General features: G+C 40.1%; 1 protein-coding gene across 1 annotated transcript in view; it reads right to left on the bottom strand.

Annotated features, from left to right (window-relative positions):
* wdr11 (WD repeat domain 11) overlaps window positions 1–18,729 on the bottom strand; it is a 56,138-nt gene extending 37,409 nt beyond the window's left edge. The window contains exons 1-9 of the mRNA XM_080037176.1: window positions 18,559–18,729; window positions 17,397–17,508; window positions 15,730–15,883; window positions 15,116–15,289; window positions 14,201–14,402; window positions 7,365–7,530; window positions 5,196–5,298; window positions 4,203–4,401; window positions 3,033–3,133 (exon numbers count right to left, since the gene is read on the bottom strand). Of these exons, the coding sequence (XP_079893302.1) occupies window positions 3,033–3,133; window positions 4,203–4,401; window positions 5,196–5,298; window positions 7,365–7,530; window positions 14,201–14,402; window positions 15,116–15,289; window positions 15,730–15,883; window positions 17,397–17,508; window positions 18,559–18,644 (1,297 nt within the window). The 5' untranslated portion in view covers window positions 18,645–18,729. The remainder of the gene's footprint in view (window positions 1–3,032; window positions 3,134–4,202; window positions 4,402–5,195; window positions 5,299–7,364; window positions 7,531–14,200; window positions 14,403–15,115; window positions 15,290–15,729; window positions 15,884–17,396; window positions 17,509–18,558) is intronic.
* Between the last annotated feature and the right edge of the window lie 5,967 nt (window positions 18,730–24,696).

Below are 24,696 nucleotides of genomic sequence, written 5' to 3' on the forward strand. Positions count from 1 at the left end.
AGTTGACAAATATGCCTACATAACTTACTGTAGCCTTGGCAGCTGGTCTAGTTTGGGATGCACTGGGTTGTTTTGTTTTTGTAGCCCTTTTTTCTTTTGCATGCTAGCTGCCTTTTCCTGCTCTATTCTCTCCTTCTCTGGGGTGTCAGTGAGGATACAGCTTGACAATGTATTTCGTTATTGGGTTCCTTTTCTGGCTGCAGCCTTTGGATAACATGTGACAACCAACCCCCCAAAAAATGTGACGACCAACCCCAACTTGAATTTCTTGCTAGCATCAAGGCCAACAACCATTTGACAACTAATTAGCTTGCTAACCACAATCTAAACTATAGTTTACCCTTCACAATTCGTATGGGTAGCAAGTGTTTTGTTATAACCCCATTGTGTAAAAGCTTAGAAGAAAAAAACTGAGGAGCTAAATATTTTCAATTTGACATGAAAAACACAAACAGTCCTCTCATTTCAAATTCAGCAGTCTAATTCCAAGGAAGACTATGTAGGTGACCTCTGATCCCAATTCCCGATATTTACATACCAAAATTTCACTGACAGCGCCTTCTGGTTCCGAGATATAATGATTGTGACAACCAACCTGTGTGACATTTTACCCCGTTCTCCCCTACATGACAACTCTCCAATAAATGTCCTTTTTTCCTTTTACGATTTTTTTGTAATTTGAAGGGGAAGATTGAGGACTGCCTTTTCCTTCCTCTTAACCCAGGTCAATCTGAAATAACTCAATATTACAACTCCTGCCTGTCTAATAAATTACATAAGACACGATTTATGTGACTGAAGCGATTAGGTTTTCAGTCCCTGATCCAAGTCTTTTAATATTGCGGATGTGTCGACTGTGTCCAATATAGTATTTTGGCATACGTTACAATTAGTCATGCTGATGTTATTATTATGATATAAAGCCAATATAGATGATGATGTGTCTGTCAGCTGAAAAAGTCTGCATTAAGAAAAATGTGTTTACTTTAATGGTCCCCTATAACTTTTCTGCACTCTGTTGTACAGTATTTTGTATACCACTTTGGAGATGGTAAATGTTTTTGGAGGAAGGTTTGGGCAGGATTTAGACAGCTACTCGGGAAGCGTCCATCCATATGGATATTCCATTTAAAGTGCTGGCAGCAGCTGATTTGTCCGTGGCAGATGCAGTACTTGGTCCACTTGCTTTTGTAAATGTGCATAATGAGCAGGTTCCACTATTCCAAAGGAGCAAACTTACACACCCTTTGAGAGTTGGCACAACTGGAGCACTATGCATTAAAATAAGAACATTTCCCAAGATACCCAAGGCAATAACATCAACTATCGAGGCTGCATATGCATGGGACATACATGGTGTCCTCATTTTGTTCAGTTGTGAGTCATCCTAAGTAGGAATACGTCAGACTCAGAATAAACCTAATCTTTTGAAGCGTGGAGAGGAGTGTTCGGTTATCTCTCTTCTCTCTTTTTTCAGAATCTTAAATAACTATTTTAAGAGAGCTCACTTGCACGTTTAAGGCAACTTTGCCTAACCAATCTAATCCAAATCTGTTCTTTGGCTGAAATGGAAACGCTCACCCAATTTGACTGCAGCTGGAGCCAGCAGAAAAAAAACATACAGAACAATATTGTTTGTTTCATGAAGTTGTGGCCTCAGTTATCATGATGAGCTGTTTTAATGACCTGATGGATTTAGTGGTGAGTTGAGACAATAAAGCCGAAGATCGGTGTTTCAAGCACAAGGGTATTTATGTGCTTCATCCATCCTTATTTTAACTGCCGCACAGATTTCGATGGCAGAACCTCAATCAGACATTTAATGAGTACATTTGATATGTTCTAAAATGCACAGCTATGGGACATATTTGACACTGGTTGAAACAATCAATTGGGTTTTAATTTCATGCACCATGATGGCTTCTTTGCATTGGAAATGGAATGCCCCTCTAAATGTGCATAATTTCAGCTTGCAGATATAATAAAATTAGATGAGGACATCATTCCAAACAAACCAATACACCGATGAGAGAGAGAACAAGCCGTAGTATACACAACAGATTACTAGGAGCAGCAAATCAAATGTGGTTTCACGTGGTGGCAGCTATTGCCCCTAGCGACGATTAGCTTGGCCCGTCTGATGCCCTTCTTGTGTCATTCAGTCAGCATCATATTTTGACAATAAGCAAGCTTTTACAGAATTTTTAGCAACCTTCAGGCCAGTGATATTTCCTCATAACAATAGTTTTAGTCAGCAAGTGTCAGACAGAGCGATTGCCCTAGGCAGTAGCTGCCTGTAATGTGTGTGTGTGTGTGTGTGTGTGTGTGTGTGTGTGTTTGAGAGGGAAGAGACTGCAGGGACTCCTCTCTTGTCCCAGCTTCACTACTACTGCTGCACTTTAAGGCCTTTCCCTGACTGAGCCATTGCTTTTCTATACACACACATTCATTTTTGATAGGCAGCTCTGTTCTGAATCAACAGGACTGAAAGACAAAAGAGAGAGAGAGAGACAGAGAGAGATAGAGAGAGAGAGAGAGAGAGAGAGAGAGAGAGAGAGGTGAGTGGGCAAGACTAGAGAGAGAGGCATGGTAGCACATCATAAGCTAAAGGATGCGAGGAAGGGCCAAGCACCCGTAGGACTCTCTGTGCAGAGCCGCTCAGACTTGGGAATAATACTAGCCTGTGAAGTGTGCAGTGGGGAGAAACAACAGTCTTGTTAAAGCAGAAAGTGAATGGGGGCCCCGAGGCACACAAAACTAAGGTACAATAAAAAATAAGAGAAAGGCCTGGCGCACACAAACACTCACACATACGTACACACACACATATGTATACAGCCACACACATCTCCTTCATAATTTCAGCTTTCACATTTTCTTTCAAAAATGAAAGTCATCCATTAAAGAGGGAGGAAGCTCTAGATGCAAAAAGAAGCGATATACAGTATGCCTTGGAAACGTTGAAGTGTTTTAGCCCCCCTACATTACTGATGCTTGCTACATTGTGTTGAAAGTGATGTATACAGTCTTACCGATCATGCTGTTGAGGGACAGATCCTGAATCCTTTTCTGGTTTGGGCCCAGCGGGGCTCCACAAAACGACACAGGGGAGTAGAGCGGCGAAAGACAGGAACTGACACAGAGGGGGAGAGAGAGAGAGAATATTAATTAAAAACTATTGGAGAGCACAGCAGCACACATAGGGTTATTAAACACGAGGGAATTGGGGGAGCGGTAAATTAATATCGCCTGTGCCAATGAAGAATGTGATCTGCTTTTTAGTAAATTATAACACCACAGGCAGAGAGCATCATTTATAGCAGGATGACAGGTGTACTGATTCCTCGTATTGATTAGATGCTGCTCATTAAAAAAACAGATGATTACAAGAGAAAGTATATTTTTATGACTTGCTGTGGCCAGTATGCAATCAGGGCTTGACCTATAATTGAAAAGGTACAGCGGAGAGAAACATCCCATTCTCGCTGTATTCATTCATAATAAATGCTCAGCCCAACCTCACATAAGAGAATGAAACAGGCAAAATAGTTCATGACAGTAAATCAAACCTGGGCAAAATCCATCTTTTCAAATGGGAACACTGAGCACGAAAATGTTCAGGAAGTACCATATTAACATTAAGTTTAGTTTGAAAGACAATCACCATCATCTGAATAGTCCTCAAATAAAAAAGCCCACCGGTCTGAAACTTCAAGCAAATACATCCAAACAAGGCTATAATAGGATGATTAATCAAAAACACACACATTCCACCCCTCTTTCATTTAGTGGTGTAGGTTTCTCGTTTTCCATAAATAAATTCAGGTTGGTTTGCTCACAGGCAGACAAACCTCACTGGGCCTGTCACAGGAAAACGACTTGAAGAGAAATACAAAACGTGTCTCCTCGACAGCAGCAACGACAGCTAAACTAAATTTAGTTCAGTAGATGTGTAGTTTCAAGAGAAGTGCGTGTGTGTGTGTGTGTGTGTGTGTGTGTGTGTGTGTGTGTGTGTGTGTGTGTGTGTGTGTGTGTGTGTGTGTGTGTGTGTGTGTGTGTGTGTGTGTGTGTGTGTGTGTGTGTGTGTGTTGTGATAGTAGGTGTGTGTGTGTGTGTGTGTGTGTTTGTGTTTGTGTCTGTGTGTGTATGTATGTGTATGTTTAAGTGTATGTTTAAGTGCATGTGTGCCTGTACGTTTATACCTAGGATTGGTAGCAGGCTTTGCGGTGTGGGCTTTGAGCTCCCACAGCATGGCCCTGCCGTCGCTAACCATCAGCGCAGCGTTGTTTTCGTTGACGGGGCAGATGACCATGCGGTACGGCCGCACCGTCTTGGTGACTCGAATGGCGTCGCACTGAGAACGCAGGTCGTACACCAGCTCATGGGCACTCTGTTCTGGGTCTGAGGACGACAGGGAGGGAGGGAGACAATAGAAAGAGAGATATTGAGTGGTTAAAAAGGTAGAGAGTGTGAGAGGGTGTGGGAGAGTGGAAAAGAAAGAAGAATGGATGGAGATAAAGAATGAATGAGAGCAAATTGGAAAACACATAAATGGTAAGGGGACACAAACAAAAGGGGAAAATGTGGGAGAAGACGTTTAGTAGATGTGGATAATAAAAGGGATAGAGACAGAAGGAAGGGAGGTAGATTAGTGCGAGAGAAAGCGAGATTGTGAGACCGGAGGAGACAATTTGTGAGTAATTGTGAGAGGAAATAAGAAGAGTAGAGAGATAAAGGAAGGAATGATTTACGGTGATAGGGCAAACAGGAAATAAGCAAAGACGAGAGACTTATAGAAGAAAAAAAAAAGAAAAATGACTAGCATGGAAGAAATAGCAAAGAGAGTAAGTGAGGGAGATATTCAGCGAGACAATGGGCTCCCATTGGCCTATAGCGCTAAGCGTAAGACAAATGAGACATTAAGAGACTAAATGTTCACTGGAGCAAATACTAAAGGCTACAGGCTCTGACCGCAGCGCATCTCGGCTGAATGGATGATGACTGGGAGACGGCACGGAGAGCTAGAGTGGTTTGTGAGTGAGTACAGTGGAGCTTGAACGTGCTCTGTGTGTGTCTGTGTGTGTGTGTGTGTGTGTGTGTGTGTGTGTGTGTGTGTGTGTGTGTGTGTGTGTGTGTGTGTGTGTGTGTGTGTGTGTGTGTGTGTGTGTGTGTGTGTGTGTGTGTGTGTGTCATACCCGTTGCCTCCTCTGTAGTGGTAGTGGAGCGACACACTCGGAGGGTGATGCAGCCGTTCTCGTGCAGACAGTAGAGGGCGTCCCGCTGAGCACAGGGAATGACCTAAACACAGAGTAAACAGGGAAACAGATGAGGATGTGCGTTCCCAATCATGTTTTGCCAGCTGTCTTTTGAAGAGTGAAGAGTGGAACAGGTGGTAATTCAATTTGCAGTGCATCAGTGTGTTGTTAATCCATCTGCTCCCCACAAAATGTGGAAAACATGTTCATCGATACGTGTACCCAACATTTTAGTTGAAACAAACAAAACAAAAAGCTACGCCTAAAGTAAACCTGTACACATTGTTACTAGTCAAAGATAGATAGTATCACTGCTTCAGCTAACCATTCATCAATCTGACCAAACACACATTGATTATTTGTCCAGCAAACCATTTGAAACCTAAGGAGGTTTAAGAACAATAAGAAAATAAGAAATACTGAAACTGGAGTAGATAGGACCGTTTGGTGATTTTGCTTGAAAAGTGACTTTTTAAATGACATGATGATCCGTTCGTTATGTCAATCATCTTAAATTTCAGTTTTTTTTTTAACCCAACAGGGGCACATACAATTACACCTTCCAATGTAGTTCAATACATATCAGTAACAGAAACTGACCATACCAACTTTACAGTGAAAGCTTCTGTACAGCATTACATGAGATGTACAGCTAGAGTAAGTGTGCCTGATAAACTGGCAAGTGGCAACACTGTGTACATTGTGTATGTGCCAGCTCTGACAGCGTGCAGTAGATGAATGTGCTTGTGTCGATGTTTGCCTGTTTTATCCTTAGCTTTTGTAGCTTCTTAACTCCAGCCTGGACTTGAGCTCAAGCTGTGTCATCAGTCATGCAAATTGGCTGTAAGACAAGCACTTTATAACACTTAGAGTAGCGAAAGCTTTGGCCGGACAGAACCTGGCCCTCTGAGTAATACCACTCTACTCCTGCTCTGTGTGTCTCCGGGACTTACTTATGACTACAAAGGCTTGTTCACCACCTTTGTACTGTTTAGCTATTGATGCGTTTATTAAAAGAAGTAAGATTTATGGATGCCCAAAGAATTTCACTCACACAGAAAATTGTTATTGACTGGATCAATAAGCTGAAGCACAGTATACCGGTGTGCATTCAGGCGTATGGATGGATCAGTTAGTGTCAAGGTTATACATTTTAAAGGTCATATTATGGCTCAATTAGAGCCATGACCTCCAGGATGGTCATTCCTTAACAAACAAACAAACACAAGTTTTAGCAAAGCGGAGTGACATTCAGAGACAGTTTCTGTTCCCTTTCCGGCTTATTTGCAGCTTTGACAAATCCCCTATCCGATACCCCCACAGCATTCATCAATTTTCAATTAGAAATCCAGTCTGCAAAAGAAAGGTCAACAGTGCGGCAGAATGTGACTAAAGAAAGGAACAAGAAGTCAGAGCATTTGGAATGCTGGGGAGATTTTTATTTTGCTGTAGCCAAGGAGCACGCAGCCCTGCTGTGAAGCTGTCTGACCTTGATGAGGTAACCTCTGAGAGGGAGAAAAGAAAAGTAAAGAAGTTTACCTTTCATGGCTAGAAAGGGTTTCCTGGAAGAACCATCCATAAAAAAAGACAGCTTTTGGTAAGACCCTTGGAGTAATGCAATAAAAGCTGTGCACTGGGTTCATTTCAGGGGAAAGAAAGATGTATCATAATATAAATATTATGATACATTGCGATAATATCCATATTACAATATATTGCGATGTATTGCAATATTCGGATTTGTATTTGGAAGGGGCAGCTCTAATTGTGTCATCCATGTCTGCCATGCTTTTTTTCGGTTTCAATCTGCCAAAACTACGGGAAAGGCACTGCTACACCTACAGGACCAGAGGTTGTATTTCACAACCCATTTAAAACGCAATTTTTCTTTCTTTCAAAATATATTTTTTTTTAGCTGGAAAATCGATACAGTTATCACGAAAATAAATATCACAATATATTGCCATATTGATTTTTATAGCACAGCCCTACCGTTTAAATATATGTAATTAGCCAGTGAGCCATCTTATTTCAATCAAAAAACTCAGTTGGACTCCGCCCAAATTTTGCTGAGATCCTTCTTACACAGAATTTGCTGCATTGCCTCACCTGAACGAAGGGCACTCCGGAGCGCTCGATGGCCACCACACCCACCGTCTGGCTGAGCTCCAGGTCCAGAATGAGGATCTCTCTGGGATAGAGCAGCAACATGTGGTTCCTCTTGGAGGGGAGGTAGGACAGCTGCAGACAGTCGTTCAATGTCACCGCCTCCGCACTACAGGTGCACATAACAAAAAAGGAAGGACGGGAGTGTACACAAAGTAGGAAAAGCAATTTAATGTCAGTGTCAGGTTATTACATTTTCTAACGTGAAAAAATGTGTTATGTGTTCAGAAAAAAATTTAATCTTAATGCCGGGGAAGGCTTTTTAAAATCAAATTACAGTATTCCAGCATTGGTTAACTTTTTTGCATACTTGTTTTAAACTCAATATACTGCACGGCAAGGCACGAAGAACATTTTAAAGACTGGAGATGAAGCTGTAGATAGATAGCAGGATGTATTGCCAGTCATATTCTGCGCACACACACACACACACACCACCAAAGATATAATGAGACTTTCCTGTAACAACACATGCATTATGAAATATGCAAATTGTGTGTACCCCAATGTGATGATGGCAAAGAAAATTATGAAACAACTTTAATAAAAATAAATAAAAATAAATTTCAAAGACTAACTTGATCTTTATTCATGTCTTCCCATACAGAAGGCTGAATAAATTAGTTATTACTTTTGTGGTGTCTGTGAGTCACAGGCGAATGGGGGAGAACTTAAAAGTGAACTTGGTGTAATGATGGGAGGCTGATGAATTAAGCAGATATTGGCAGTGTTAAACAGTGTTGAAATCCCTAACATTATTTTGAGAGCACTAGGAATTAAAAAAACAGAAGTCTGGCTGCCCTAACTTTTTTCATGTGTGTTCCAATGAATTACAAACACTATTAACAGTGGCAGCATTCAGGTCCCATGCCTCCATATGCCAATGTGTACTTGGAAATTTAGTTTAGAAGTATATGGGGGGGCTGATTTTCACAGAATCTATGAGCAGGTCGTTGTTGGCCAGAACTCACTCCTACAGCTTCATTCCTTTCGGTCACCCTGAGATCAAATAAAGGAGAGAGAAACAATATAACACAATGGAGATCATTTTCATCTTGGGGAAAAGGACTGCAGATAAAACAGATTCCATCGTGGGAATCTTGCTGAGCTAAATCATGCTTTTACTAGCTGAGGTCTGGTGAGGCAGAGATACGGGTTGAAATGTCGAAGTCACCAAAGGCAAAGCATCAGAGGGAGACGGTGAAAGAGACTTCTGTGTCTTAGATGCTAAAAAGAAAAGAAAGCGACAGATCTTCAGAGAGAAAAAAAGAAGAAGAGAAGAAAAAGTCCTGTAGCCCAAAACCCTCCCAAAATATTCGGCTGTCCAATTTCCAAAACATCACACACTCCTCACATCTCTCTATCATTCTCTCTCTATCTCTATTCTCTCTCTATCTATGTTCCAAGACATGAAGGCTACCACATTCGGTGGTTCATAAGGTTTGCGAGGATGCTACCTCCGAAGACTGAAGTTTCGAAGAACTCTCTGCTTTTTTGTTTTACTATCAGTTCTTGTTAAAATAAACAAAGGACCCAAAGGATGTTAAAATCAAATACAGTGTTGATACATTATATAGTCACTTCAGCTTGAGCTTCTGATTCAGTGGTGCATAAATCATGACTTTGGCTTGGATTTGCCTATGAGCACCGAATGTCTGCATAAAACAGTGTTTTATAATTGAAGCCCCCCACTCCCCCCAGTCTTGGACGAGAGAAAACCAGCAGCAACTGGAATTGGCAGTGGGGGCAAAAAAAAAGTCGATTAAACAAAACTTCAAACTGACCAAATGTTTCTAGAGTTTAAAATGTAATGGAACTTGCCCACTCCAGCAAGCCATGTCCTGTTTGAACTTTGCATAGCTAATCGTTTGTGACATAGCTCGGTACGTTTTAGATTAGCCTTTGTCCTTGTGCTTCTCTAAATTCTTACCATAGTCTGCTATACATATTGAACCTCTAATATGCATAAATATGCAATTAAAAGTATAATCCGTTATTTTCGTTATAAAAAAAAAATCCCATCTTATTTCTGCAATAGCCACTTCAAATAAACAAAATATTTCCATTCAATAATTTTTTTATCTTTACACTAGATTAGTTTTCATTGCTAGAGACGGAGTTTGCCATTCCCACACTGAATTCAAATTGCATTCACAGAGAAATGATGAATGCATTTTACCGATGTTAGTGCTAGTCACTGTTTACCTCTAATCATGTAGGAGCTGTATTAATTTACTGCTAATACAAACAGAACATCCTACTGGTATGTTCACATTAAAAGCGTTCAAATGGAAAAACATGGCGGGGCGTTAACTTTGAGGCAGTCATAGAAAATTAAATTTCTCATTGAGCGTGTGTAGAAAACAAGACCAAAGTCATTTAAATGCCAGCGGATCGAGCAGCTACAGTGAGTGGTTGGATGGGGAGTGTCTGTCTGTTTGTGTGTGTGTTGGTGTATAAAGAGACAGGCTACAGTGAGGGACCAAATCTATGCTTGCAACCAGATGAATGGCTGTCTCAGGAGATAATAAATGTGCATGGCATAGTACTGTCTTCAACAGGTTTCTGATAACAGTCAGGAATAGCAGATTCCAGTTGTTTAAAATGATGAACAACCACAATAAGATGCAAAGACAAAGGCCCGCTGAAAAACAGCATTTTCAAACGCAATTACACACTGTGTGAAAATGTGCTGGAAGAAGGTGTCACATACCAATAAAGGCTGTAACATACTCCGCGAGAAGAAAGAACAAAGTTCTCGGTGACAGAGCTGCGAGAAGTTCTTTCTGGTCTGACATTACATACTTCACGAGAACTCAACTGCCGAACTCCTCACCGCGGCGCATTGTTACCATGGAAATTTGACTCAGTAGCGCCAGCTGATTTCACTTCGCTTTCCTCATTGACTTCAGACTGACCAATCACACAATAGTTCTCGGACAAGCTGCGAGAAGAAAGTTCGGCCCGGGTGATGTGTCGAGAACAAGCTGCGAGAACAGCTAAACAAGAGCTGAGAGAAGAAAATGACGTCATTTTCTTCTCGCAGCTCTGTCACCGAGAACTTTGTTCTTTCTTCTCGCGGAGTATGTTACAGCCTTAAGACACAAAAGACTGAAATGGACACAAGGGAGGTAGGAGAGAGAGAGTGTGAAAGAGGGAGAGAGAGTGAAAGAGAGAGAGAGAGAGGATGAAGACAAGTAAGATTAATGGAGTCTTTGTTATTACATCTGGTTGGATGGGTGGAGAAAGTGAGGCTTGGTTGCTGCTGCTATAAATAAGCCTGTTAGACAATCACAAATAGTCTGAGGAAGCTGCCAAGATGTCAAGCAAGCCTTTGATTCCTGATCAGTCAGTAGAGTAATGTCTTATAAAACTTCACAGGTTTGTCACATCACTTTTTCTTGTGTGTTTCCATTTAAAAAAAAGCTATCTTCCAAATGGTGGAATCTTTTCCCAAATACTTCAGGGAAATGTTCACCCTCTGGTTTCCTCAAAAAGGACTTGATAAATAACCAGATCAAAGCTTAATCAATATTACACATTTTGAAAATATACAAAGCATTTCAAGCAATGTCATATGAAATGAATTAATGAAAAGAAAAGTCTGTTGTACACCTAACTCCATTAATTCACACATACGGTATGTGGTATTTCACTATGTTACAGAATCATAATTTCTGACAAAACCCTCAGGTTCTATAAATATTATATATATATATATATATATATATATATATATATATATATATATATATATATATGAAACTCTAAAAATTAGAATATCGTGCAAAAGTTAATTTATTTCAGTAATTCAACCTAAAAGGTGAAAATAATATATTATATAGACTCATTACATTCAAAGTGAGATATTTCAAGCCTTTATTTGTTATAATTCTGATTATTATGGCTTACAGCTTATGAAAACCCCAAATTCAAAATCTCAGAAAATTAGAATATTATATAAAATCAATAAAAAAAGGATCTTAAATACAGAAATGTCAGCCCTCTAGAAAGTATAATCATGCATATGTACTAAGTACTTGGTTTGGGCCCCTTTTGCATGAATTATTGGCTAAATGCGGCGTGGTATGGATGCTATCAGCCTGTGGCACTGCTGAGGTGTTATGGAAGCCCAGGTTGATTTGATAGAGGCCTTCAGCTCGTCTGTATTGTTGGGTCTGGTGTGTATCATCTTGCTCTTGACAATACTCCATAGTTTCTCTATTGGGTTCAGGTCAGGAGAGTTGTCTGGCCAATCAACACAGTAACACCATGGTCAGTCAACCAGTTACTTGTGGTTTTGGCACTGTGGACAGGTGTCAAGTCTTGCTGGAAAAAGTAATTCAGCATCTCCATAAAGCTTGTCAACAGACAGGAGCATGAAGTGCTCTAAAATCTCCTGGTAGAAAGCTGTGGTGACTTTGGACTTGATAACACAGTGGACCAACATCATTAGATGCCATGGTGCCTCAAATCATCACTGACTGTTGAAACTTGACAGTGGTCTTCAAGCCCCTTGGATTTTGTGCTCCTCCACTGTACCTCTAGACTGTGGAACCTTGATTTCCAAATGAAACGCAACATTTAATTTGGATCAGTGATGATTTGAGGTATCATGTCATCTGCTGCTGTTAGTCCACTGTGTTATCAAGTCCAAAGTCACCACAGCCTTCAAACAGAAGATTTTAGAGCACTTCATGCTTTTGTCTGTTGACAAGCTTTATGGTAATGACAATTTCCATTTCCAGCAAAACTTGGCACCTGCCCACAGTACCATAAACCACTGGTAACTGGTTGACTGACCATGGTATTACTGTGCATGAATGGCCAGACAACTCTCCTGACCTTAACTCCATAGAGAAACTATGGAGTAATGTCAAGAGGAAGATGATACACACCAGACCTAACAATACAGACGAGCTGAAGGCCACTATCAAAGCAACCTGGGCTTCCATAACACCTCAGCAGTGCCACAGATTGATAGCATCCATGCCACGCCGCATTGAGGCAAGAATTCATGCAAAAGGGGCCCAAACCAAGTACTTAGCACATATGCATGATTATACTTTCTAGAGGGCCGACATTTCTGTATTTAAAAACCTTTTTTTATTGATTTTATGTAATATTCTAATTTTCTGAGATTTTGAATTTGGGGTTTTTATAAACTGTAAGCCATAATAATCACAATTATAACAAATAAAGGCTTCACATATCTCACTTTGCATGTAATGAGTCTGTATAATATATTATTTTCACCTTTAAAGTTGAATTACTGAAATAAATGAACTTTTGCACGATATTCTAATTTTTCGAGTTTCACCTGTATATATATATATATATACACACACACACACTTTCTCCTATACAGAATACCTATCACGATTCACTTATAGATAATAGATCAGTTCCCTTGCTATCAGAAAGGAGAAGAGCAGAATAAGTAGCAGAAAGACCAAAATAAAATGAATTATGGCCAGCAAAACCCTGACGCACACAAGCTGACTCTGAATCTGTGGGGAGTTCAGTCAAATAATAGCAGTGTGTCAATGTGCTACCTTGACTGCATCGTTTACTTTTGTATTTTGCACTGGAATCTATGGGAAAAAAACTAATCAAACTGGACACATTCCACCAGCAGAGGTTATAAGAAAATGATTGTGTGCTGACAAGTGCAAATTCACTACAGGTCAAGCTCTCTAACATTACACTTTGTAGCTGCTCAAGAAGCCCCAAGCCTGATAAAAGAGTCCCTTGGAACTCTTTCTGAATAAAACTAAAAAGCAATGCCCTTCAATGCCCACAGCGAAAATGAAAGGGACCTTTCTTAAAACGCAGTCCGGGTTGTGGGAGAGACTGATCAATGGGTAAGAGTCAGAAAAACTTTAAAAGTGGTTTAAAAGACGTCAAATAAATGTATTTAAACATTCTGAAATACAGGGTTTTCCATACACTTGTACCAATGAATTTTCAAAACTATTCCATGACATTTGTATGCAATTTCCAAAACATTACTTAAGTAGGTCGGCCTGTTTCACAGTCATATGGCTCAATAATGAGGCTTATACTGTATTTCTGCCATGCGACTCATGCCTCATATATGTCGTCGGATGGCAATACATTATTAAACACGCACCTCCCAGGCATTCTTGGCATAAGGAAACTGATGACTTGTTGTAGTTGTAGTGCTAACTTTACTCACTCCCAATGTGTGGTAGGATGGCCTTGAGGAAGAGGGGGCTGACTAGTAACCATGAAAATGCTGGCTCGATCCCCTGCACCGGACAGGAGGGTGTTATTTGTAAAACTAGTGATGGCTGGTATTACATCTAAGGAGCCCACCATCTCTACCATTGTGTCCATGAGCAAGACGCTAAACCCAAAATTGCTCCAGGGGCGCTGTTCTATGGCTGACCCCGAGCTCTGACCCCCTTCGAAGTGTGGTAACTTGAGAGGGAATATGTGAAAAGATGAATGTCAATGTGCCTCGTGTAAATTGACTAATACAAATAATTAACTTAATGTGAATCACATGATACTAGTACATTTTAAACAATCACACTAGATTTTGAACAATACTAATTCAATTAACTATTTTGCATAACATTAGACATGTATTGGGAGTTTAATGAACATGTTTAAGTGTATATTAAAACCCTTTTTGAAAACTTCAAATTAATTCCAAACCATTTCCAGACCTGGATTTTTTTCTTCAAATTTGACCACTTTTCCAGGAATTTCATGACTGGGAACCATGGGAATATGATCATAAAGTTTCTTACGTGGGTTTTTCATTGGTGATAAGCACTTTGACCTTGTTGAGGGCTTTCTTGGCGCCAGTAGGGGCCGGGGCGGCAGCGGGCGCGGGTTTGGTGTGAGCGGGGCTGGCATGGGGGCTGGCGATGTACACCTTTTTGCCAGCGCTGCCTGGTGGTTTGGAGTGGGTAAAGTCTGTGATGAACACTATTCCTTCGCTGGTCAACACTGCCAAGAAAAGAACGAAAAAAACATGATTAAGATGCATATGCTTGTCAAGTCATGTTGGTGTTCTGCAAGCAACTTTGCATCCGTCATTTGATAAAACATGTGTTTTACTTGGAAAATGAGATACCAACACTTCAAGGGTCAACATAATTGAATGCCATGAATCTCTTTAGAGGTGTTTGTATAAGTAAGCCATATTCAGGCATAGCATTGAATTGAATTGTGAGCTGAGCTCAATGAATCGTAAGAGTTCTGGCTACAATACAGGAGAAATATAATGTATATGTGAAAAGAAAGTGAAATGGTGATTTAAAGGTGCAGTGTGTAATATCGAAATATTTAGTGGAATCAAGTGGTGAAAGTTATAGATTACGATGCACCTCCCTTTCGAATAATTACAGAAGCTACAGTGGCCTTCAAGGACAACAAGCTGGTTATTAAAGATGGCATCATCCACCACTGCCCCACGTCTTTCCACAATATCAAGTGATGAGGAGAAGATGTATCTATTTATCTATTCTATAGTACTTCTTCTTCCTCCGTGTAGGGTGACCTGCTCCAATGTAGATATAAAAGGCTCATTCTAAGGATATAAAAGAAACACCAACTTTATATTCTAGCTGTTAAGTTATCTGTTATGATAAATGATAATAGATTCTACACACTGCACCTTTAACAAGGTATATTTTCATACAGTACCCTTGTTCACTTACAGGCCATGTTGGAGGGGTCAAAGGGGTCAAAAGAAAAGGAGAGGATGTTCTCGGCATAGCTCTTCTTCCACAACTTGGTGCCCGTGTCTCCGTTCCACAGAACAATGTAGTTTGGCGGGTGGATGGCTAAGAGCAGATCACGAGACGCATCCTGATTCCACAACCACTCCAAGTCTGCCAGAGAGAGAGAGAGAGAGAGCAAGGCAGAGAGAGAGAGAAAGAGAGAGAGAGAGAGCATGGCAGGGAGAGAGGAAGAGGTGAGAATTAGAAGGATGGAGACATAGTGTTCCCCCAAGAGGAAGGGAATGATGGTGAGAGGCTCTTAATGAAAACAAATGGCCCACGACGGAGCAACAGTTCAAAGTTTCTCCCTGGTTAATGTCTCCTTCAAGAACAGAGCTTGTGGACAATCAAGTCCTACGTTGAGGGAGTGTGTGTGACTGTGTGTGTGTGTGTGTGTGTGTGTGTGTGTGTGTGTGTGTGTGTGTGTGTGTGTGTGTGTGTGTGTGTGTGTGTGTGTGTGTGTGTGAGTTATTGAGTGAGTGAATGAATTAGTGAGTGTGTGTGTGTGTGTGTGGGGGGGGGGAGGCTGGGGGTTCTGGACTATTCCTCACCCTGTATAGGTTTGGAGTGCTCCTGGATCTCACAATGGGCCGTGCCACTGACCACATCCCACACTATGATCTTCCCCGAGGCGTCCCCCGAGGCCAGCCGCAGACAGTAGGGAGAGCTGACGTTGTGGTAGTAGTTCTCCCTGGACCATTTCACCTAAACCAAAACACAGAAAAACACAATGCTGAGTAGCTGGCAGTCCGTCGCTATGGAAACACAGCAAAGACTCCCACAGCTTGACAATTGGTGTAAACAAAGTAAATGACCGAAGAAAAATAATCTATAATAGAAGGTGATGAATTTCACTCATTACACAACACAGGTCAATATTGTATAACTGTAGAGCAGTCCAGAGCAGATATTGTTCTGTATTATTGTTCTATGTGTTTTAACTAATATGTGCTGTGCATAAAATAGTGGGCTTAGGGAAGAATATGAAGACTCGAGATCCAGACTTTAAAGGGAACACACAACATTGAAATGCAGCCAATGCAAGCTCTATTAAAAAGGACAAACGACTCTATGAACAAGTGGAGTGTTAGAATAATTGATGATGTCTGTGTATTTGTTTATGAATAGGCATGCTCTCTATTGAGGCAGTGACTCTTTTTTTTCCTTCAGGAAGCTTTCTAGTGTCAGGCCTGGAGGTGAGGAATGGCCCGCTGCTGGGGCTGCAGCGCTTTGCAAGATTAAAGTGCGCTTCAGAGTGACGAATGAGAGCGTCGGATTGAGTGCAGGCACTGATAATCACTGTAGAATTTATTGCCCTTTTATTTACCCTTCTACAAAACACACAAACATAGTTTTTACACACATACGCAGAAAGACACACAACTAACAGACTCAGACTCTCCATCAGTGCAGAAGCAACCTTCACCAGTGTTCTGACATTGGCTTACAAAGAGACACAGAGCTGAATCTGTCAGCCAGAGAACCAACCAAAACAATTTAGCTCAAGGTCACACAATGGCAACATTTATACTGGGTGATATTTCTCCAATAGCAGGAGTGTGTTTTCTATTCTACCTGGAAGGCACAAAATCAGCAAGAAACTGGCTTATATGTACATGCAGTATTAATTACAGTACTGAAGACATTTCAACTTTACAAATCTTACTTACTTTATGTTGACTACTTAAGTACAGCAGGTAAGATTTGAGTCTTGGATTCGAATAATCTGGTATTCAACATATTTTCAGATTGAGAAAAAACTAAATCAGGGAAAAGAAGTGTGTCCCAAAACAGAATGTCATAAAAACAAATGTTATACCACATTCATTCTTGAACTTCAACTTTCAATATTATACATTTGGTTTCTCTGTTGCCTTTTTATGTTTATTTTCACAGTTTAACTGTTTTTACATGTATCAAATTCTATTTTGAAGCCTAAAGGGCAAAGCTGCAACTATTATTCAATTAATTGTTTAGTCAATTAAAAGTCAATGTTTGCTGTTGGAAGATTTGCTGCTTTTCTTCATTTAGTAGATAATCAATGGAATTCCTTTAAGCTATGGGTGTTGATTACCTGACCCCTTTGGGAAGGGTTCATCATGTAACAGACAAAGTATTAAAGGCTATATCATTTTAACAAAATATTGTTAAGTTGCAGCCCTGCCCTACTATGGATCTAATTAAATATAAATAAATAAATAAATAAAGGGACACTCACCTTAACAACATTTGCTTTGTGCCTCTCCAACACCTGAATGGTCTGGGACGTCTTTGGATCGATGATAAGAATACTGGAGTGACATCCTTGAGCTATCAGCCCCTGCCAACCCCTTCAGTTAATGAAAGACAGAGAGAATAATAAAAAGAGGAGGGGAAAAAAGGAAAAGTGAATGGTGAGGCATTTGAGAACAAATTGTTAGGTATTTCCCCTCCAAAACAAAACTGATGGTATGGTAGTGCTGGGCAATTGAGCCTAGAGATACACAGGACCGTAAAAGCAAATGTGAACAACATTTGAATTCATTGGACAGCATCAAATGAATGTCATCAAACAAATGAGGAACACTTTATCGCATAACCACTGATATAGTATTATTTTTAAAGCTGTGCCCACCTTTCATTCTCCTGCTTTCCACTCCATGATATATATTTTTATTCAGTTTCCTACATCACTTGCATGCATATGTGGCTGGACCGCAACTCAATTCAACATCACATTTCAATACAACTCACAGTCTTAAGGAGTATGTGACTGTAAATCAAAGCAGAGGAACAATATAGCCTAAAAGAATATAAATAGTAGCTACTGGTGTGAAGTCTACACTATTTACAACAAAGGTCATCAAACAACTACACATATTCCACCATACAATTCACCTGCTGTCTCCCGTGCATGAGATAAACAGAAAATTGACACAAAGATTTTTTTTAGATTGCATTATTAATGAAAAGTAAGGAAATCCAATTTATGAATGAATGCCAGCCTCATATGTGGAATAAAACTATTGTCGCCAATTTTAAAAATTCAGGTCGCTTTGAGGGAGTTTCTAATAAAAGACAAGGCAATACACAAAGTAAAACCTCAGTCACAGTGGGTGTTGGGTTACTATGGGAGGACATAGGCCGAGCACAATGTCACATTATAACATCACATGACACAAGATGCCCTATAGGTTTCTCTGTTTTGTGGAGGAACATCTACATTTTACGGACCAACTATCACCGCCATTCTTCTAGACAGAAACGAAGGGAAACAATATAACGAGACAGGCTGCAGGCACAATGTTATAAGCAAATCATAAACATCGCTTGTCAGTGGCGCATCTGCACTAAATGAACCAGCTGCGATGCTATGCTAACGGAAGAGCTGCAGTACTCACCAATCTACAGCGGTTTTATTCTGCAAATTGAGAGTGCCAGTCAACGTACGAGCCGCGAGTTTGATGTTGACCGTGTACGGAATCATTATCGTTGCTCAGTAGTTATACTACTTAAGCATTTGTGGTCCAAAATGCTGCTTCAATGGATTAGCTTCTGTTGTTCGGCTCTGTTGTGTTGTGAACTACGATAGGAAGTGAAAAGGTGTTTTTTAATGGTACGCCGTGTGGAAACAAATTGCATCGTAACAAGGTTCCGCTTCTGACATGTCATATTTAGATTAAAAATTCTCTCGAAATGCAAACATTTTTTACTGATAAAGCAAGCAAAATAAATTGTTATCATATACTTATATACTAACCTACTATTAATGTTATATCCAATGGTGCCACAACCACTGAAAAAATAATAAGAAATAAATTAATTTGATCTTCTTGCTGTGGCAACATCTTAGCCTACATATCTACCGTTGCAACCCAGTATCTAGCGGGTCTGACAAAATGTAAATAATAACCATGCCATAGAATATATTGGTTGGGGGAAGATGTGTTATTATAATCACGTAATCACCCTTGGCAAGCTGGCAGCAATTGCCTATGTCAACTCGGAAGTTCCATTTTAGTTTAAACTGAATGTCTCAAATTAAATCAAAAATATATAAGCCTACAGAAAACACGCAAAAAACTATTTTTGTTTTTCAAATCATGTATACATTTTAAATATAGTTTTCATTAATTAAATGTTGTTGATTCATTCAAATCTAGGACATATTTCTATTACCAGAATGTACTTATTTAGGCCTACTAATATATCATAATTTTAAATAATTAAATAGGTTAGGCCTGTTAAATGTTTCACACATCCGATGATAAACATTTGATTACTATCAGACACTGATGATCTCATGCCCACTGGGTACATTAAGCATCTGTAATACTGGAGAGGCCCAAGTGGGTGTGCTGGTTGGAGCAGTGCCCCACAAAGAGGTGGTGGTGTCACGACCGACAGGCTTAGCAGAACACAAAGTGGGAGCAATGTATGGCTTTTGGCCATCACAGCTGTGCTGTACAACATAAATATTAAATACCTTCAATAACTGCTAGCAGTTCAAACTGTTCAAAATGTTATGTCTTTAAATGTTACTTCCTCCCTGCAGTGACCCAAACTAGGGGATGCAAAACACAAAGCTATGACTGTGGAAACACCTGTCCTGAATGATAGACCCTGAACTCACAGGTTTGACTGACAACCAATACAAATTGCTCTCAGTTCATGCTCTGATAAACACATTTTTTTCCCCTCCAAATAAGGACCCTGTCATTTGTTGAACCACAAATAATTGTGTCATCTCCACACAGCCGATGTCACACATATTCAAACCTATTGTTGCAGTCAGATGGAAAATGGAACATGGTCAGAAAGTTTATCTATTGTAGTTTCTTGACCTAAAGAAATATTTTCCATTAACTGCTAGATGCCTCTTTTTCATTGATTCTCTAGAAACCGAAGGATGACCTTTGAGAAAGACCTTTTTTCCCCACTGACTGTGACATATTGAACAATACAAGTCTCCACCAATACGGTGGACAATGGAGCACATTTCTCTCATTTGTAGAGATATTAGAGAAACTGACATGATATGAAGGAATTCCAATCTTCTCTGTGGCTTAGTTGCATAGCTCTCTTTGTCATGTTGCTTTTACAGTGTGTTAACAATCCCCTGCAGAACCTTTTCTGATTTGCATGTTAATTGCTGGATTCAAGATTGCATCTCACTCTAAGTCCTGGATGTTTGCCTGTTTGACAGAATAATCTTGAGGTCATGGTTTTCTGCACATTGAATGTTCACACCCCGCATCTGTCACATCCATCATAATTACTGCAAGCCTGGTGTCTGCAGGAAGGCTGCTGGGTGTGATATAGAGTTATATTATACTACTTTTCTCTCTCCCTATATAGCTGTAGGTTGGAGATCGTGAGACCTTATGTCATGTAAGGGAACAGTGCCTAATGGATCTCATTTCTCATTTAAGTTAGTTTCTGCTATTGAAAGGATACATTTGGCAGAATGAGGCTAAGACTTGACAAAAAAATAAAATAAGGAATATGTTTTCTTCAGTACTTGTTTGATGAACCTGAAACCTTTCTTTCTCTTCTAAATCTGAGGAGGAACAGTAGCCAGCTGATGCACGGAAATGAAATTTATATTGATCTTCTCATCTGAATGCATGAGACTATATTACTGAGCAACATTTCCCAAAATGTCAAAGTGTCTCTTAGAAGCTATGGCTCTGGGCTGCCCTTGTCAGTTAGTGGGGAAATAGGTAGCTTGGCTTTATTTGAAGGTAAAATATAATCAGCCTTCCCTCATTAATGAACATGGTATATTCTATTTATATAATCTGTACGTAAACATAAAACAATACTTCAGTCATTAGATGCATGGATGAGTTTTTTTTTTCTTTTTGAGGAGGAGGAAAACGGTCCCATGGCCACCTAACACATACGTGCAATTGGTAATATGGGTACAATGTAAGAAAAGACAAGAATATGGGAGAACATAATTTTAACTATAGGGTAAAAGACAGCTCATGGGAATTAAAACTCAAGATAAAGCGGGGCAGGCGCTCCAATAAAATTCTGTTTTAAGAGGTGCCTGAAAAGAGGTGACTGACTCAGCAGAACTTATTTCCTTGGGCAGGTCCTTCCATGGCCTCAGGGCCCGAACTGAAAATGTCTCTTTTTAGTTTTTCATCCGGTCCCCTGGAACAGACAAAAGACCTCTGCCTCCTCCACGGTCCACCACTCACTCATTTGCCTCATCTCTCCCCCTCTGTCCCATTCTGTAAAGGCAGCGTTCAGTCAGTTACCCTCTCAGGACAGCCATTATCTGACTGAGTGAAAGCTAATATAATCAGCCCCCTTTATTTCTCTCTCTTGTTTTCATCTTCCCGCGGTCTTTAGGTTCCAATGGCTGTGTGTGTGTTGGCCAAGGGATCTGAGCCGCAATGTGTAATGAAGGTTCTGTAATGAAAAGGGAGAGCTGGGATAATCACACTTTGGGTCACATAAATATCCAATTAGAGACTGAGTGCTCTCAGTGCGCTTGAATACTGGCTGTCAGTTGTGTAAGATAGCGCCATTATTTCTGCTACCCATCTGTATATCCGGTCCCCATTGGACTACCTTCCCCGATTTTGTTTTTTTTATGAGCAAGCTGAGGATATTTAATTGATTTTCTGTGTGCATTGTTTACTTATTTTCTCAAACTGTCTTTTAAAGGGTGATGTTTCATTTTAAATAATTAGTAAACAATATGTTCAGTACACTCAGGGGTTGTGCTGCAACAGGCGTACTTGATCTGTTATGCCAACTAGCTCAAGGTGGCAAATGTTAACATAAGCAAAGTTTAGATTGATATTGCTATAGAGTCATTTTAATAACTTGACTTATTTTCTTATGTATTGTTTTATTGGTAAAACATTTTTATAGAGTAGCCTATTTGACCAGATGGCGTAGAGCAAATTTTTCTTCTGCAGTCCCTTAGCAGGCCCCAAATAAAACATAGGCTACACAATAACATAATAGCTCTAAGCCAACTAGACATACAAGCAAGGACATTAATACAGAATTTCACCTTCCAGTATATCACACACACCCCGTGGGTTAGAATAATTGTGCTACTGTTAAATAAGGTTGTATCACTTAGCCTAGATTAGAAAGCACAGGCCCCTCTCAAGGGTTGATAAAAATAATTATCATCCATTGTGGTCTGTAATCATTTCATAAATACACCAGACCCAATCGCTGAATTTCTGGATTCATATTTTGGACGCTGCATTATTTTTATACTGGGTGGTACCACATTCAAATCATGTGGATTTGGAATGTATTTGATGCTTCAATACAGCTGTAACAGATGTGCTGTCACAGTCGCCCAAGAAAAACTTTTTACTGACAGACAACAAAGGTATGTTTTCATTTCATGTTACTCAGAAAAATAGAGAATGTCTGTATGTGTTATCCTGCCCACCATCCTTTCTGTCTATATTTCAGAATACCCTTTGTGAGCACAGTGGGCAAAGGAAAGACGAAACAGAGGAAACAGGCCAGAAAAAATTCTCATTGATTTCTCTTAAACCACAGCAGTCCATTTGGGATTCCAGACTAATGTTTTACCATGTCATGTCTTTGTTCAATTGAAAAGTTCGAGGCAGTAAAAGTGTTTTCCTCCAAAGTTGCCATCTCTCCAGATTAAACCTTCTGTTGCTCATGACGCGTACAGATCCACACGAAAGGACCGGCTCCTTTCCAAAAATGTCTTCACAGCTCTCTTCCATATTTCAAACTGTCTCGCTTGACGGCTACAGCGCTGCATATCACAATGAGTTATGATGTCATACTCTAAGGAGAGAGATCACCACAAGATATCCCTGATTTACTTTTATCATCCGCCGATTGAACATCTGCCACATGTATATCAATGGAAGCCTGAATGAGGCGTATATTGAAGGAACTGTCATCTGTGTTATTGGCAGCCCTATTTATATTACTTCTGCTGGTGTGAAAGTGATTCTAAATTGCTTATTTGTAACATCAAAATTCACCATAATGTTTTGCTTGGGCTGCATCATTTTGCTCAGATTGGGAAAATGATTCATAAGAAGCAAAATCCGAAGTGATAGGGAGGACACAAACCACAAGGGTTAATGCAAACTGTAACTTTGTACCTACTACCTACTATAGAAGGGGCGTTAATGTAGCCAGGAAATCCAGACCTTCCACTGGCAAATTAAATTTGCTGCGCATGTTGGTCTGGGCACCATCCATTGAAGCTCATTAATTATGTCAGAAAATTCTGAGCTACGTTTCAATTGGTTCTATCTGATATGGGTGGGCCAAAGCCCTATGGGACTCTGGGGCAGACGTAACCGGATGACGACAGTGCTGTGCAATGCATGCCCCGTCGAAGCCGTGATAGTAAACAACAGAGATGGATGCGGATACGTTGTTTGAGTTTCAAACGGCTTTGGCCTCGACACTCAAGATTTGAAGACGGCACTCAAATCTTTCATTAGCAAGACAGAGGAATGTTCTGTTTTGCCAACCTACCGAGGCCGGCGCTAGCCAGTTGCAAGGGTGGGCTTAGCCCACCCAAATGTGCGTCTAGCCCACCCAATCGAAAATAAAGAAAATACATTTCTTTAATTTTTTCAGCCAATCAAAATATGTGTATTTACTATACCAGGACCATTCCTAGCTTCTGATTGGGTGGGCACGGCGACAGCCCGCCTTCAAAGTCACCCATCACCTGCTTTTCTGTGGTCACATCGGTCATATTGCGTACTAAAGTTTTTTTTTTAAATGTAAATTAGATTTTTTTTATATCAAGGATTTTTCCACTTTATTCTGGAAAATTCCTTGATATTAGTGTTTCTGCCAGCAGAAGTGGATCTTCAATTCACAGATACTGTGATATTTCATCAAATTCAGAGGTTTCTTTGTGAAGGTTCTGAAGGGCTTGGAATTATTCTGTATATTTTATCTATTTATTATTTTCTAAGAAAATTAAATACAGCTGCTTTTCATAGAAGGTCTATTCAGAAATATTTAAAAGTTCCTCGCAGCATTTTTAAAGAGACTCTAGTGGCTGACAATATACTGTTCATGTATAATGAGCTTCATTGTAGACCATCCTCATTTTATTAAAGCCCAAGGCGATGATACTGCCCCTGTGAATGTATGGATATCATATTTCCCACCCAAAATGATCCCTACAGGGGGGGCCATTTTAATCCAATGAGTGCAAATGAATGCCATTTGTACACTATCGCTGCAGAGCAATAACAGTGTCTGAGCCACATATGAGTGCCAAGTAGGAGGTGAAAATAAGAGCTCTTCTGTCGAATAGTGCCAATGGATTTAGATTATTGTGTCTTTTGCTCAGGGACTCAAGACACACACGCAGTTTGGTTCCAAAGTTCCTCCTTATTGACCTTGAAGCGCAGCAATTGACAAAAGAAATCTCTCTCAAAGGGTCCATTTTGTAGATGTTTTGGAGCTGTTGGTCATGTCATAAGTCTGCTCATGTGTCACGAGATCTCACTTATCAGACCTTTTAAGCCAACATGAAGGACACA

The sequence above is a fragment of the Ammodytes marinus genome, assembly GCF_949987685.1.
Source record: "Ammodytes marinus genome assembly, chromosome: 11".
NCBI classification, from domain to species: Eukaryota; Metazoa; Chordata; class Actinopteri; order Uranoscopiformes; family Ammodytidae; genus Ammodytes; species Ammodytes marinus.